The sequence below is a fragment of the Charadrius vociferus genome, unplaced genomic scaffold (genome assembly GCF_000708025.1).
Source record: "Charadrius vociferus isolate BGI_N301 unplaced genomic scaffold, ASM70802v2 scaffold183, whole genome shotgun sequence".
NCBI lineage: Eukaryota > Metazoa > Chordata > Aves > Charadriiformes > Charadriidae > Charadrius > Charadrius vociferus.
In genome coordinates, this window is record NW_009648250.1 from 6,591,570 (window position 1) to 6,609,420 (window position 17,851).

The 17,851-nt window shown below is 34.9% G+C and overlaps 1 protein-coding gene across 2 annotated transcripts in view; it reads right to left on the bottom strand.

Annotated features, from left to right (window-relative positions):
* The window catches only part of RFX3 (regulatory factor X, 3 (influences HLA class II expression)), a 58,887-nt gene that overhangs the window by 29,336 nt on the left and 11,700 nt on the right, over positions 1 to 17,851 (bottom strand). The window contains exons 3-4 of one of the 2 annotated variants that reach the window (XM_009884278.1): positions 12,429 to 12,687; positions 1,079 to 1,153 (exon numbers count right to left, since the gene is read on the bottom strand). In XM_009884278.1, coding sequence (XP_009882580.1) covers positions 1,079 to 1,153; positions 12,429 to 12,687 — 334 coding nt within the window. The remainder of the gene's footprint in view (positions 1 to 1,078; positions 1,154 to 12,428; positions 12,688 to 17,851) is intronic. The other variant, XM_009884279.1, reaches the window with a different exon arrangement.

Sequence of the window (17,851 nt, forward strand, 5' to 3'; positions counted from 1 at the left end):
TTCCAGTTTAGACTTTGACATAACTAGACCCATACAGAAAGAATCCAACACCTAAACCCAAACCTGTTAAAACACAGATTTTTCATTTGATTTCTGAAGGACAGCTTCTATCATAATATTCTTACATTAAGACCACAAACCAAATTTAAATTTCTTCTGTAAAACAATAAAGGAATTTGAATTTATGTAATTAGTAAAGCTGAGAAGGAAAAAAAGGTAAAATGAATACAAACTAATCGATGTGGCAAAAATACAAAATACAAAACCACAAATACCAACAGAAAAAATACATTTCAAGAAAGACTAGCAACCTACAAAGCAACATTATTATTTATATAAAGAGTTTAAAATCAACTCTGGGCTTTTTTTTCCTTTATTTTAAAGTTAAATATATTATACATTTATCACCAGATTTGGCAATCATGTTCTTACCCAAATATCTTTTAGCTTTGTACATGGAGAGTTCTTAACTGTAAGATTTGCAGAGTAAGAACAAAGAAAAAGGCAACTGAATAAGACATCTTTGTGAACTTCAAATTAAGAAAATGCTTGCTTTTTTTTTTTCCAGGTCATCATAAGGATCTTTAAGATTTTATGTAAGTCATTTCATAATAAACTCTCTATTCAGAATAAATGAAGAAACACCTAAAGACAATCCAAAGACATTATTTAGGCATGCTGTTTCTTTCTTCTCTTCCTCTTCACATGCCCCCAATTTAATATAGGGTACAAAGACTTTGCATCGTAGACAACTTTATTTAAAATTTCAAAAGCCAGCTAACTTAGAATTATTTGAACTTTATCTTGACATTTACACTACAATCCTCAAAACAGCAAAATGTGTTAACTTGTCTTAAAACAGGTGTAGAGCATAGGAAACAGGTAACACTCTACAATATACCATAAAGACATTTCATCTGACAAAATAAAGCCATGGGAGATGTAGTAGAAGATTACAAGCAACTGGGATGAGAAGATTAAGAGCAAACAGTAGTAATAAAATAAAACAAACATTTAGAGGCAGGCTAAGCATGCAGAAAAAGCAAAAAAGAGAGTATGTGAAGAAGAGACAACTTACATGGCTGTTGAGAAGAGAGCTTCTGTGAGTGGACAGACCATCAGACTTTTGCAGTGTCTCAATCGCCATTTCAATCTGATAATAGATGTCATTAAAAAAAGGACTCAAGACAAGATAGTAAAAAAGCCTGATCAGAGAAGTTTTGACAGATTGCTTACAGACCAACAGAAATGCCTGCTTTATTCCTGGCTAGGGCATATGTTTTACTAAAAGGCCTCATTGCAGAGTCCCGGTGAACATAAGACTCCCTAATGAGGTCAGAAAGGCATTTTGTTTGCATATATATTGCAGGATCACAGCCTCAAAGTCCATTTTACCTTCAAACCTGCTCAGAAAATTCAATCAGTAGAATTACTGGTGAGCTGCACTCAAACAAAAACAACCTTGATTGAATAAAAAAATCATTAATTAAAAAATAAATAAATCCCTAAACATAATTTTAAGAAAGGCCTCCATATGTTTTCCCTCAACTATATCAGAAAGAGATATGCACAGTTTGCAGTAAGATTTGAATTAGAAACAAAACTTCAGCTCTCTGGAATCACAGAATCAAATCCCAAACCCAAATAATCCAATAGGCTTTCCACCATTAGCTTCACTGGGACAGGACACCACCCTTACTGCTGCCAGCACCCTTTGAATATCCCCAGCTGTCAAAGTGGAAAGTCAGGAGTTATACAGACTGCAGGATCCATCCTTTGGAAAAGCAGATTTGTTCACAATAATTTTGCCTTTTAAAAGGAAAAGAAAACAGCACTACTAAAACACAAAGTAGTATTTCTACAAATGCAAATGTACAAATACTCTCACATCCATTCCCATTCTTTTCTTTTCTACTATCAATGGATATTTTGATCAGTTCAATAGCAACAGCATTAAAAAAAATAAATCAGAACCTAAATGTAATTTAACTGGGGGAGCTGGAAGAGCAAAATCAACAACAAAAATGACAGAGACAATGGGATACGCCGTGAGAAAAGGCATGCAATTAATTAGCTACATTAAATGGCCAAAATGAAAGCAATGGAAACCATGACTTATACTTTTAAAAACAGTTATCATTCTCTATCTAGCCACTTTTTAATAAGCCCTCCCTATCCTACTTCAAATATCACAGAACTATCCATAACTTTAGTGGCATGATTTATCAATATTGGCTGAATTCACTCTGTATAGCTGTAACTACAAAATAGTGCAGTTGATGCTTGAATTTACCGTACATATAAATTAGCTTCTCTCTTTTTTACAGGGCAACTTTGAAGTATTTTGTTGTAATAACTTCTTTTTTCTTACAACTGTTTAATATTATCTATACCAGCCTTCCTATAAAAAGTACGTTATTTAAAATATGCAATTAATATGTAAGAAAACATACTCTTACACATCAGTAATGCTTTTTTTAACATTCTGCTTTCTTCTTGCTTCAGTGGAAAATAGTATGAGGTCAAAGTATTCGATCACACCAGAAAGATCAAATTTTAAAAGCATGCTGTATGATAAAAACGACAAGCTTAAAACACCATCATGGTACGGTCAACTTACTATATACTGTAGTCATAGAATTTCTCTTCTTAACATAATGCTACAATCAAACAATGAATACCGTACACACATTTAAATCCTAATTCTGATGCTTAGGTTACTAGTTCCACAGTGCTTAGTCCACAGCAGCACTACAGCACTGAAGTTACACCTCCTGCTGCTCATTCACACTACTGCACTACTCTTAACTTACTGCTGCAACTTGTGGCCTTGTTTGTTCAGAGAACCAATCTGTTAAAAAGTAATAGTAATTGCACTTAAAAAGAAAAGTGGCATTACAGGTAACACTGATTCCTCACTGCCATATTGCTTCAATGCCTTTTGGCACTATGCAATGAACCAAATAAAGAAACTTACTTTTTTATTTTGTCATTTCAGGTATTTTTGTTGCTGGACTTTCTTTTAGAAGTAGATTTCAGTAGTACAGTCATTGAAGACAATGAATCTGTGTTCACTTTTACCGCACAGCATAAGCCAAGCAGTGTTGGTCACCACTAAAACACGCTAATTACTTCACCAAGCTCAGAAAGATATATGATCTATATTTAAAATGAATCTTCACCATATTCTAGTAGGGCAAGCTTCTCAAGAGAAATTGTTCTTACTACTAATTATTTTGTTCATTATTCTAGTCTAAATTTTGATAAAATGAACTTTCAGCTTTATCTGACAGATACATATCTTTTTAATGACAGAAACATTCTTCCTATGTAGCCTATACAACCACTTCTTACCTATTTTTTGAGCATAAAGTATGTTTGATTTGAAGACAGGTTTTCTAGACACTAAATCATTTATCTTGCCCTTTCCAGCTACTTCTTGCTTTCCTCTATTGGTGTTCCTCAGGGCTCAATTCTAGGGCCAGTTCTGTTCAGTATTTTTTATCAATGATCTGCATGCAGAACTTGAAAGCTCCATTAGCAAGTCCACAGATGATGCCAAGCTGGGAGGTGCTGTTGACTCTCTCGAGGGATGAGAAGCCTTGTGGAGGGATCTGGATAGATTGGAGCCCTGGGTAACCATTAGTGACACGAAAGTGACAAGTTGAAATGCCATATTCTGCACCTGGGTGGAGTAATGCCAGGCACAAGTGGGGAGGAGTGGCTGGAGACCAGCCCTGTGGAAAGTGATCTACCTGGGGGTGCTGGTTGATGGCAGGTTCAGTATGAGCCAGCAGTGTGCCCTGGCAGCCACGAGTGCAAACCACATCCTGGGGTGCATCAAACACAGCATCACCAGCCGGTCAAGAGAGGGGATTATCCCACTGTATTCAGCATTGGTGCGGCCTCACTATGAGGTGTAGTTGAGGACTTTAGGCTTGTCTAGTTTGGGGGAAAGGAAGCTGAGGGGTGACCTCACTGCTCTCTACAGGTTCCTGAGGAGGCTAATGGAGGGGGAGGTGCTGATCTCTTCTCCACGGATCCAGCAACAGGACGCATGGGAACACTTCAAAGCTGCACCAGGGGAGGTTTAGACTGGACATGAGGAAGCATTTCTTTAACGAGAGGGTGGTCAAGCACTGGAACAGGCTTCCTGGAGAGGTGGTCAATGCCCCACTGTCAATGCCTGTCACTATTTAAGAGGCATTTGGGCAATGCCTTTAACAACCTGCTTTAACTTCTAGTGAGCTCTGTAGTGGTAAGGCAGTTGGGCTAGGTGATCATTGAAGGTCCATTGCAACTGAAATACTCTATTCTCTTACTCCAAGCTTTTGGGTTTTCAAGATGATCTATGTGACACAGAGTACCATACCTACATGGAGTAACAGCTACCTGCGTAAAAAGTTGTTTATGTGAAGGATCTGTTCCTTGAAGCTTTTAAGTTCTAAGTTTTGGCCAGGGACTTTTATTTAGGTTCTAGAAAAACTGAACATAATTTCCCCACTATTCAAAACAGCATTTAAGCACATACACAGATTAACTACATAGGTAATGCAGTGGGTTTTATTATTATATTTAGTGGAAAGAAAATGAAAATAATTTTAACATTTAAAATTATATTCTGCATAAATACAAAAGGGAGACTGATAGCCTTGCATTTTTAGCAATAAGCAGTGAGAGATTCCATGCACAGCTAACTACATATACATCTGAGAGGCAAAATGACAACAAGAATTACACATTCATTTGAATATGTGATCAGTCATACACTTCTATTCTTCTCTTAACAAGACTAAAACCATTATTTATAAAGTCCTGACTGATAACTGAAATTTACACTATCACTCCCACTGCAACTCCAGCTAAACCATGTTAAATGTTACACTACTGGTAGGAATGATAATCAAGTTTGTATACTAAAATAAACACGGGCGGACACTCAATTAGAGCATGATAGCTATGAAAACTATGATTCTCCTTCAATTTTCTTTGTTTGCCAACTAAAATACTGCCTTATACTCTGACACAGTTGTTAATGATGAAGGGTATTTCCCTGGGGTTAAAAAGTTCAACAGTTTGATCCCAGTTTATGCATCCAGAATCCTACAATGTGCAATCTTTATGTGATCTACTGATTTGGAAGTTATTAACTGTTCTTGCTAGTTTATGTCTTAGCGTTAACATGTTACTAGATAAACTAATAACACATAATAGTTTCAGATGTGATCGCACAGACATAGCAAATACCTATCCCAAATCCACTTTGAAAAAACCTGCCCTCCTCTTAGGAAGAAGAAATAATACTTTTTCATGAGTCAATTAATTTACTAACAATTCAACTAATAAACACAAAGTACTTAGAGTAAGTTGTTCTGAGGAGATCAGGTCATAAAGAAAACAATCCACAGAAGTTTAAGCCCTGAGGTTTTGCACTTAATCTGGATGTCCTACAATTTATTTTCTTTATCTGTTTGTGTCTGCAAACCACTCTCCAAAACCAGCAGCAAAGCAGGCAACTTTAGGTGGTATCTTAAAATTCAATACACTGGTATTCAAAAAAGATAGTTCTTGTCTCTATCTGCACAGGCACCTGCCATTCACAATGCCTTTTATCCACTTCCAAAGATTTGCCCTCTTAGGCTTTAAAGGAAGTGAAATCCTAAAGGAGCTTTAGGATGCTCCATTATGAAGGAATTACTAATTCCTCATATGTATACATGAAAGATTAATTTGGTACAGCTAGCTAAGTCCTGGGTACTGGTGACAACTGTGCTTACCTAAATAAGGTGTATACACATCATGAATAACCTGAAGCTACAGGATAAATGGACTATGGGCTTTTGAAAATGTGACACTTTCACTCTTTTAGGATGCCACAAACACTCATTATCTACGGTAGCTTTCAATTCTGTTTCAGGTCAGACTAATCATGTATGTTGTACTGTTTTCTGAAACTTATGCCAGAGTTGTGTTAGGCAGACAAGATTGCCCAAGAAAAAGAAGCCTGAAAATAAAATAGTAGTGACCACACTAAGAGAACTCAGGTGCAGCCTTTACAGCTGGAAGAATTAAATTTAAAGGATTTGCATTCCTCACAACAGACAAAGCTATAGCAGCACCTGTAAAGAGGTTCTATGAAATTTTGCTCAAGAGCATGGAGCACTATTATGAAGACAGAAAGACAGATACTTTTTAAAGTCTGTTGGACTGAAAGACATGTAAGTATGCAGAAACAGAAGAACACAAAAAGATGTAAAACAAGTGTGGTATTTTACATATGCTGACCTTAAAAGTATGCTGATAAACCTTAAGCACCTAGAAAAAAAGGGTGGGGTTTTTTTCTTCCTTAAAATTGGTTGATTTGTAAATAAAACACCCAAGTTTAATACACATAACAGATACTGGTCAAAATACCTGCTGCAAATGCACACCTCCAGTAGTCTGCATGTATATAAGGCATGTATACTGACTAATGAACATAATATATTCTCTAGTAATTACAAAGGAATACATGGAGTCAACATAGGGGTAAAATGCAGCCGTAGGCTGGAAAAATAAAAAATGTTTGGATTTTAGGTCAGATTACTTTCTCCTTCCCAAATTTACAAACGAAATATTGCTGGAAGTTCTCAAACATATGGTCAAACTGACCAATTCACCATCTCTCCCCTGGATTATCCAGTTATTTGTATACCTCATGCCTATTATATACATCTTCAAAAACATTCTAAACATTTTTCTGTGTGGTCGTTTTCTCCATATTTGGTACAAACACTTAAAGGAAAACAAAAAAATCCCTTGTGTAGCTGATTATAAGAACTTCTAGAACACATACATTCCACCTAACACTGAAAATCACATGGAAGCACATCGGAGTTACTCACACCAGAAAAAACAGAACTGAGAAACTAAAAGTCAAGTTTAGTTTGGATTATTATTAAAGCCAAATTTGAAAACATTTATGGCAAGACAGCCTTAGAGAGACGCAGAGTGGCCATTTTAGAACAAATGTGTATTTAATCAGAAATTTAAAAATCCAGTCCTTTAGAAAGGTGATGCCTTCATGCCACTGATAATCAGACTGTTATGAGAACATCAGTGGCAAGTCATCTTGCATCCAGTTTATGCATTTTCAAATAAAAGGAATTAATAGAAATTCTTCTCACAGATTCAAAGATGCCTATTTTTAATATCTTACGATAAAAAAAAAAACATTGTTTCTTACAGTATCTTTTCACCAGTAATTGGAATGCTACATTGGAATAAACTGAGTTTCCAACAACACTACATCCTGATTTTCGATACACAAATACCAGAACAAATATTCAATTGCCAAAACTGGAAAGAACCTATGAGGTGCTATAGGGCTTTTAGGCAGAAAACACACCAAAAGCCAATGACTGAAAGCTGAAGTCAGACCGTATCAGAAGAGAAACAAGGAGCATAGGCAGGTGAAGCCAGAATGCAGACAGGGTAGATGTGGCAGACCTTACTAGGGGTCATTCTCCCTTTTCCCCACATTCCTTGTTTTGTGAAAAGGACACAGTCTCAACTCAAGATATTACAGTGGAGCAGCAAGGCACTCAAAGGGGCAGAGAAAGACAGAAGTTTTTTTGGCCAGACCGATAGACTGAAACCTCTGGAAGAGAGAGGGAGAAGCCACGATCCACAGATCTGAAAGAGAATCCAAAGCAGGAGGAAAAGTCTTGGAGGCAGAGGTTTATAAAGGCACAAGATCCACAAATCCTCTAAACTTCCCACCCCTCCAGTTAATTCTTACTACATAAATGGGTTTTTTTAGCAGTAGTAGTGATTAACCATTCTTATGACTCTTTTAAAAGAAAAAAAGAAAAAGATTATCTGCCTTCTTTTATCTGGAAATGAATGCCTTTCTTCACAAAAGGTGTCACTGCGCTCAGTTGAAGAAGTCATAAGTAAATGTCTTGCCAGTAAGAGTGGTCAGACCAAATAATCCAACAATCCTTTGTAGCATAAAAATCTGTACGTCTTCGATTTGATCAGAAATTGTTTGCTTTCTGCTAAGATGGATCCAGCCAAATCAAAATTACCAGAAAAGTTGGGGAATGGAGGAAGAAAAAGTTCGTCTACCGAGAAAGAGATTAATAAATAAAATCTCTTCTCAAACTATTTTCCAAATGAAAACCCCTCTACCTTTAATGGATCATTTAAACATTTGTTGCTTTTTGGTCTTAAAAGAATTATACTAGCTCCACTAAAATTATATTATCGGGATATGATATTTACACTGAGCCTTCTTAACTTCTTGTTGTTCTTCTCCCTCCATTAATTATGACACATTTTGGGTAGACGCCATCCTTCCTTTAAAATTAAGAGCAAATTTTGTACACTGTGATTACTACCAGAAATAGTAATTTGTGGTGATACATTACATCCGTATTAATTTTGCTTTTATTTTCATGCACATTTAGATTTGCACTGAAATAGGAAAGATTTCTGCAACAGCATGAGTGGAGACCTCCTATGGCTGGTGATGACTGATGAATGACAACTGCAGTTGCAGATCAGTCATAAAGCTTGTTATAAAACAAAACTAATAGATGGGAGCCTCTCACTGGCTGACAAGCATAACAACACATTTATTACTAGAAACTAGATGAATTTTTTAACCTTAAGATATTATTAAATATATTGATTAGATCATCCTGTTTTACCACAAGAACAGTCTTTAAGACATTTACACATGTGAAAAAAATTAGAAGGCGATTCAGATTTCATTATTATCATGGCAATCCAATTTTCTATTTAGTCTTTTAAATATAGCTGTCCCTTCTTTAATGATAGTTGCCAATAAACCAAACAGATGACTCTTTCATACAGGTTTCAACATTTTGTTGAAATTGTTTTCAACATTTCAAATAGACATCCTGCTAGGGTAAATCACTTCTTGTTTAATGGAATCACAATTTATTCTTGACCAATCCACATATATTCACATGAAAATGGCCATTCTGGAAATCTACCTGATATTTTATATAAAAGGCCCTATAATCAGAATGCCTTTCTGTTTTAGTGAAAAAATCCTTTTTAGTAGGTAGAGAAGTAGTTTAACAGGTCAGCAAAGGATTTAGTGGGAAGAAGCAATGAAATAAATGGAAATAAAATGAGTAAAGAAAACGCTAACAAATGTTCTTCATGCATACTAACACAAACCACTACTGTATATACGTTGGAACACTTTTCATAGTGCACAATTCTTAATATTTTGGCTACAAAAACACTGCTATTGCCTGCTATAGCTTAAGCAGGACAGCCTTCTTGTATGAATGTTTGACAGAAATTAAAATGAATGAAATGTTCTAAGCAAAATATTAGCTCTTTATTAAACCTGAAGCAGAACTCAGAATTATATTAAACCATAATGAAAGTAAAGTGAAGACAGACTTCAAGTAAAAAGTCTCTGAGTCTCTTTTATTAACTTCTGTATAAACCAAATAGCATACCTGGTGAAAAGTAAATTAGATTTTAAAGTTTCATTTATCTAAGGCCAGTTAATAAAATTGACTTATTTTATGCATTTGACTTTTAACTTGAAACTGTTTCATTTGTTTAACTTACACTAGATGTATCAGAAACAGATAATATCAATAATACAATTAATTTGCTTGTTACAGAAGGTAATGATTTGATCAGTAAGGGTGAGTAACAACAAAACAAATTAAGTTATCAGCTGAAAAGAGTAAACAGAACTAGTACCTCAATGGCGAAATTAAAGAGAGCTTGTGATGACCAAATGTGTTAGTAAGTAAATTCTTATTAATTTCTATATCCTCTGTCTCCATACAAAAATTGTCCAAACTAACTGAAAATTTGGAAATATTTCCTGAGTATTATACTGGCAAACCAGCCTGGATACATGTTATTTTAATGACTCCAATAAATCCTCTATACAAGGACAAAAAAAGTTATGATGCCAAAGATCAAATGGGGATCACAAGTGAAACAAGCTCTACCTATCTGAGGTGCAACCCAAATAAAATATTACTTGATCTATTTTGCATAGTTTAATTATGCCCTCTAGTCAAATTAAAACAGACTTGGTGCTTTAAAATTACAGTTCAAGTTGAACGTTTTGTGTTTCAAACAACTCCTGAATATTTCAGCTGAAGCATACACACCAAGAGCCTAAAATTATAAAATATAAAATCATGTTGTGTCCCACTTCCTTAGCAAGAAATGTACTTCTAACACATTCTAATGTCTTATACTTACAGAACTATACTATACAAAATAAATAGCACCTTAAAAAACTGAGGAAACTATTTTAGTATTAAAAATGCAACTTAATAATTGTAATTTAATTAGCAGTATTTTTTCTGTTCTTAAAGGCTAGATGATACGGCAGTATAGAAGTTACTTGTAGCAACCAAAACAGGTTGTTTTATTGGCACGTGAAGCAAAAGAAAGATGTTGCTGAAGGTATGAACCTTAGATTTTGTTAAATTTTGGCAATTTTACTTCTAATTTTGACAAAAAAAATCAAAAGTTTTTAATTTGCAAAATATAGCATGGAGTTTTGATATCAGGCAAATAATTCTAGGATATCTAAATTCAAAGTCTACTACTCTTCATTTGTGTTTACTGGATGCATTTAAGCCTCACTTGATTCCACATTCAGTTAAGCGTTTCCACTGACTGAATTCTGTTGTCAGTGAACAAAACAAAACTTACAGCATGACATGCAAAACACAAAAATACATTTGTTCTTAGTTGATTAAGGAGAAAACTAGCATAATCTCTAAAAGAGGCAATATTTGTACTTAATTGTAGAAAAACTTAAATCAACTAAGAAAACATAGGAATATCACTGCCATTTAAGTATTTAAAGAAATGTTACTTCTCAAATTTCACTCCATCTAGTAACTTAAGCCTATAGAAAACTAGGTCTTTTGCATACGCTTGGCAATCATAAAGTCAGATGGAAAATTCAATGAAATATCTTCCAAATAAGTAAAATGAAATAGTACTTTAAAGGAAAAAAGAAAACAGTCCAGTTAAAGTCTTGATTTTAATTAAATGAACCTGAAAGGGGAATGTTCCTTTTTTCAGAAACTCTGTTTTTCTATTAAAGTCATGTAAAATACAGGCAAATGTTAATATACTCTTTTTTATTTTGTAATTAAAATACAAAATTCTCTGTTGCTAGCTTAAAGCTTCTGCTATGTTACTGATATTTCCGCTGTTCATGAATTATGGCTCTTTACAATTTTAATTCTCAGAAAATAATACTACACCGTTTTTGGATGAAATCATATTTTTTTACATTGTACAAAAATTGTATTTATAAATACCAACCACCTTAAGAATCAAAATAAAGAGATTTTATCAGATCGCCTAAATTATCCAATGCTATTGTAAATATTCATCTTAATTTCAAATAGAAGACAATTAGATTTTTACTCATTACATCAGTTCCTAAAAATGAAGTCCCTTAATGTCATTGCCCTTTGGAGTACTGATGAATCTGTATTATTAATGATGCTTTTTCTCCTTTACTGTATTTTTCAACTCCTCCTACTCCATGTTTCACATTTCTCTTCCCCATTACTTCTAAATCTCCACACCCAGACCAGAACACCCAGAAGAGTTAGCTAGAAGTACTCATTAGGGCTATAGAGAAAAGCTACACTAGGTATAAACCCATTTTCCTAATTGAAATAAGGGCTGAATGAATAAGTTCTTAAGGGAAAGTTCTGTGTTTATGTTTAAGTGTCCACAATATTATCTATCACAGTTGTAACAGAATGCATCTTCCCATAGCATTGTAAGACACTTTCATAATGAGCTTTTAATCTGGCACAGCCTTTGGAGACATAACATAGATAACTAAGAATAAAGTGTTAAAAGGTAGTACCTCAGTATTCTGAACAATTGGAAATACTTTGAAACAAGCTACCAAAACTACACTAATATCGAGCAAACAAACAGAACAAATGCAGGGAAGTTACAGATCTGTAACTTACATTATTTAACATTTCCATCTAACATAGTTTACTCAACAATACTGTGTTCTTCTTATGTTTTCAGAAAAAATAAAAAAATTTTAAAGGAGGCTGGTTTAGTTCCCAACCTGACAAATACTCAGCTCAGACAAACTATTATGTAAGCGCTCCCTAATATTACTTCAATACAAAAATTTAACCTATGAAATGTAAATATTTGCAAGCTGTCAAGGGAAAGGTCTGCCTTCATGTTTAAGTTTTCACAGAGTTCTTACTCCTGTATCTTGCTTATATATATTTCTTATTTTACAAAAAGTACTATGTAGTACTTATTCTGAAACATAATATTGCTATACATTCTGTCACAAAAATTGTGTCAGTCTGCAAGAATAACTGAGTGACCAAGAAACTAGTCTCAAAGAGTTTGCATCAGTCTGAAATACTTACTGTCGCTGGGGAGGCCCGCGTTGTATGAGTCACTGAATGACCAGAATTTTCCATTGAATTGCCAATCAGATAGGTCCCTCCTGAGCTGCTAATGAGTTGTCCTCCTGTGACACCCATCTGAATCCCTCCAGTGCCCACCATGCTATGAGACGACACCACTGTTGTCACCTGTGCAGAACTTCCTTGAGTATCAAAATAATTTCCCCCAGTGTTTTGGCTGTACATCTGGGTTTCTGTGTAAGGATAAGTTGTTGATCGGCTTCAAGAAAAGAAAACAAAAGGAAAAGAAATTATTTGTATTGTTCATTTAGCTGAGGGAAATGTTATAATTCTAGAAATGTATCTACAACAGCTATAACCAAATTAAATAAAGACTGGCAAACAATCTCTGCCTCCTCAGAGAGCAACATTTAATCAAGCTAAGTGCTATGTAACTAATTCAATGACAGTATTAAACCAAGTATCTACCAAACCTTACAGAAAAACTTGTCAGTCTTACCTGAAGAGAACGAGAAAGGCAGAAAGAGCTCATCCAATTATTAATACATTGCAAAGCAATTTATAAAGGTCCATCTGTTTTAATTTTTTAATCTGACAATAAAATTTTGAATTTTAGTCAGATGTTACATATTTTGCATTATGCAAAGTTGCAAACAATTCATACAAATGTCAGTCAAGAGAGTCCAATATTCAAGAATAGTATGTTAACTATTTTTTTTAAATTCACTAAAGCTCTTGGCTGAAGCTTGAAATTCTGAGTTCACTGGTATTTTGGGAAATGCAGTTATTTTTACAGGGTAAATCCAAATTTGGACATGAATTCATGTTATGATAAAAACTGCATTTAAGAAACAAAACTGAAACAGGACTATGACTTGTAAAAAGGTCACAAAGATGAAAGAAGTTAAAGGTATGCAACAGTAACATTTTTAAAATCACTTTCAACTATGAAACATTCATGCCTCATTAACCATTTTACCCTAATAAACTATTCAGCTACTGAAACCTTCTATCATGTTTCAGAAACTTCAAAACTTTAGTTTTAAAACCCTAAATGTTCTATAAGCCTCATACGGCATTATTTGCTCTCGCCCATCCTTAAGCTACTGAAACATTCTCCTTTTTATTTTGAGTATTTCAAAAGCCTCAAGATCAGCTGCAAGAAACCTGAAGTTAATCTAAAAGGAATGCCTTGCAGCCTGCCAAAAACAAGGCAAAGTAGTTCTGTTAGGGACTAACGCTCATGCAGACACTTAATCTATTAACATTTCTTTCAGAGAGTGAAAAATCAGTTGATCGTTGCATTGTAACAACCTAGGCATGTGTTGAGGTACCGTGCAAGTCCCGAATAATCTGTTTTGTCAAGCCAAGGTATTATTGTGATACCTTGTGGTACTGTTGTGATATTATTTATCTTGTTATAAGCAAGAAAACTGCTAGCAGAACTGGTGTTGCATCTGTCTCAGAATCACACAATTTACAGTGCAATGCAGCAGAGGAAAATTTAGGAAAATGTTGTAATTGAAACTCAGGGGAAACAGCTCAGGCAAATGATTGTCACGGGACTGAACACTGTAATTTCTCCCAAAAGAGAAAATAAAAGCTTGGTATCAGTATCAGGTATCAGTAAGGAAAGTAATGAAAGGACAAGGCCATTGTTGACAGTAAAAACAAACATGGCTAGAGGAAAAAGACTGTTCAAAAGATGTGAGGAGAACAAATCTAACTTGCAGAAGTTGAACTGAAGATGTAGTTTTTTGATGCAACGCAAACCCTAGAGAATGCTCAAAATTTCACAAGAAAAGTAAGTCACAGGCTTGGTGTGGAATAGGGAGAGAAAAGGAAATACTTGTTTGCTTCTACCTTGTTTACATCTGTATATCATGGGTAGTCTCTAAATAAGGACTGATTGTACTAGAACACCTACATCTACTTGTAACAGTATTCAGTATCAATGGATCAAGAGCAATCACTGTGGTACACCAATGGGTCACACTCCAAGATAAACATACTCTTCCCTTTGTTTCAACAACCAGCAGGTTCTTCTAGAACACCTGATTATTGGAGATGATTAAGCAAACCTTTAGCAACAGAGAGCAACAAGGCGACATAAAACCATTATTATTACATGCAATAGTAATTGCAACTTAGCAAAGAGCCTTTTAACTTAATCAAAATACAAACTAATTAATCTGGAAATTAAAAATGCAGCTGGATGAGATGATGTTTTGGAAAGAAGTGACTCAAAGGTTTTAAGGTGATAGCATACGGTAACATGACATCTCAACATAAAACTGTAGCAAAGAGGAAAATACAATGTTATACCCTTTACACACACAAGGGACAACTTGAAATAAGGAAGGGATCTCCTTCTTCTCCATAGCACTTGTAGCACAAACACGCAGTACTTTCTCAAATTATGACATATATCATATAATCAGTTCTTTCCCACTGCAAGGTTGTAAAAGCACTCCTAGCTCTTCTTTTCTTCAACAGCTGCATATAAAGATCATCTAGAAATTAACCTCAGTGTAACTAAAGTCTTCTGGCTCTTTATGAGAACACCTCGGTGATATACTGTGGGTTGAGATACAAGGTAGACAACAGAATCTCATAGATCCTCCTACCAAAACACTGTGAAATTTAGTGTTTACTAGAATGTGGCATTAGAAAGTTCATCAGAGTTACTAGTAAGTTTGAAGTCTAAGTAGTTAGGCTGGAGAATCCTAGTTTCCAGAAGGCCATGAAAACCAGATAATGTTTACCCTGACAGCACGTCGCACAGAGTCAGACCCTGCGTGAATTCAATTTAGATTAAGCAAGCCCAGAACACATGTCCAATGTTAGGATCCCACACTGGAAATCAATGAGACCAGCATGAGTTGGACTAGGATTGGAAGGCACAATAGTTCAAGGCATCACCTGTTATGCCTTATTGCTTATATACATTTTATAAGGATTTGCAAAATATAATGCTAGAAATAAAACATATGGAGTTGTGATACAAAGTTGTTAATAAAATTATATTTTTGGCACATGAAAACAGAAAATAACTAATTTCTAAGTTCACTGAACCCCAGCATTACCACAAAATTAAGTGCAATATTTTGCACTATATTACAGACACTAACATACTGTTTACTAAGCTTAACTTTTAGAGACTTTTTCATCTCTTCAAAGACACTGACACTGAAGAAAGGAGACAAATAAAAACAAGGGCACAGAGAAAGTAAACCTTGTTGTTGTCCTCCCTTAGTTTTCAGTCTGCAGATGCACAGGTGGGAAATCACTTATTCCCAGCTGCGCCTCCTATTTGCTTCTATGTAAATGTCAAAAATCTGATCTACTGACTACTGTAAATCAGTGTTCCTGCCATCCCATAATGTCTTAGTAATTTACAAGGGCTGACCACGGCCCCCAAATTTTCTTTGAGCAAGCAGTTGAAGGGACAGACTTACCTTTCCCATATTTATATTTGCCTAGAAAACATCACCTACAGACTTATGCTGGTTTTATTCATGTCTTAGGAATATCTGCCTTGTTGAAAGATTATTCCATCACACTGTGTTTTAGTGAAAAAAAATAACAACAAACTGATTTATTTCCTTTTCCAGGAACTGAGAAATACAGAATGTTTTTAAATACAAATTCTCAAATCACGTTAGAAGTTCAGACAAGTTAACTCAAGTGCAGTTTGTGTTTGTTTTAAAATAGGTTTTAACTGGAAATTATATTCCATTAACTTCTGTGTCTTGCAAAATAAGTAATTAACTACTGAATTCTTACCACTAGCTGTAGGCACCAACCTGGAAAATTCAATTCTTGGGTAAAATGCACATAAATCTTTTTTTTTTTTTTTACTTAAAGATGTATACATTTTATACTCTAACTTGAAATATCAGCATCACTTCACAGTGGCTGTACAAGAACAGCATCTTAATTCAAACAAGACAACCATTCAGTGTCAATTTTGTTATTTTGCTCTAATTCTAACTCAAACAAACAAGTAACATAATTACTATTATCTTACTCATCAAGTAATAACCACAGAATTACTCTTGTGGATTTTGGTATGGATTACCTACGCAGCTTAGCAGGCAGGCATTTTCACTGTCATCTCTGTAATGAAAGTTAGCCTTTTATGGTACTTAATTAACTAAGGTATTATTTCCTGGGATATAAATATGAAAAACACTAGATGAAAATAAATACACTTGTTACATAAATAAACTATTATTTTATGCAGAGCAGCTAACATTCATGATAATGCTATGGTATTGCAATATGGTAGAAAACCGCCATGCAAAAAAGCCAGTAAAGTCTTTCACACCAGAACAATATCCTCAAACTCCTTTAAGATTTTAGTATAATCCTGTGGTCCTAAATCTGATAGTGAGGTTCACAGAAACTACAGAGGACAGAATCCTTTGTCTAACACTAAGGGAAGGCGTTATCTCAGCCAATGCATTGCTGCAGCCTCTGGAGGTGGTGTATCATAAGCAATGGGAAGAAGGGGAAGTGCCGTGTACGCTAACACCAACACAACAGAACATGATAAAGCAGTCGAATGATAATGGAGAGGGCTAAATCATCTGTCTCACTCTGTCTCATACAACCTCCCGCCTCCCCACAAAGAAATCTACTCCTGTAACTATCATATTGATTCAGGGCTTTTTAATAACGGATCAAATCCCAATGAAGCAATAACCTTCTCCCACAAAAGCCTCCTCAATTGATCTAAAGACAGGGATGGAAGAACTGACAAGACAGTAAGTCATCGTTTCCTTTCACCAATCCCCCTTTATCAAACGACATTGCTAAAACCAAAGATCAAAACCTACACTGTGAAAGGGCAATTAATGCATGTATAACCAGAGAACAAAAATTCAAAGGAAGCAATTTCCTCTGTAATACTGAATAGGTGACCTGCTTTATGCATATACCTTTTATCTATATGGACAACTTAAAATGTATCAGTCAGAAAAAGCTTTCTAAAATTTACCTAAAATAGAGTTGCATTATCCCATATAAAGAAATTCTTATTTGTCACATTAAAAAATCAAATATGTTACTGACAGGCATTCATTATCAATAAAAAAAGAACTGAGATCTTCAATACTCAGTCCAAGTTCTTTTTCCACACGGAAGTAAAGCAATAAAAGCAGACACAATGCACAACTGCAGGAAAAACCTGTAAACCAGGGAACAAAGTAAATGAAAACAGAGGAGGAATCTTATAAATTATATTCTCAAGACCTGTAAGTTAGACATATAAGGGAACCTCTGTTACAGACCTCTAAAAATTCTGATGAAGTATTGCAGACCTATAATCCAAGAAATATGGTATTGCCACTGTTAGGAATATGTCACAGGGCTTGTACTAAATCTGCAAGACCTCAAGACTTGGGCTTGCCTGGCGTCTT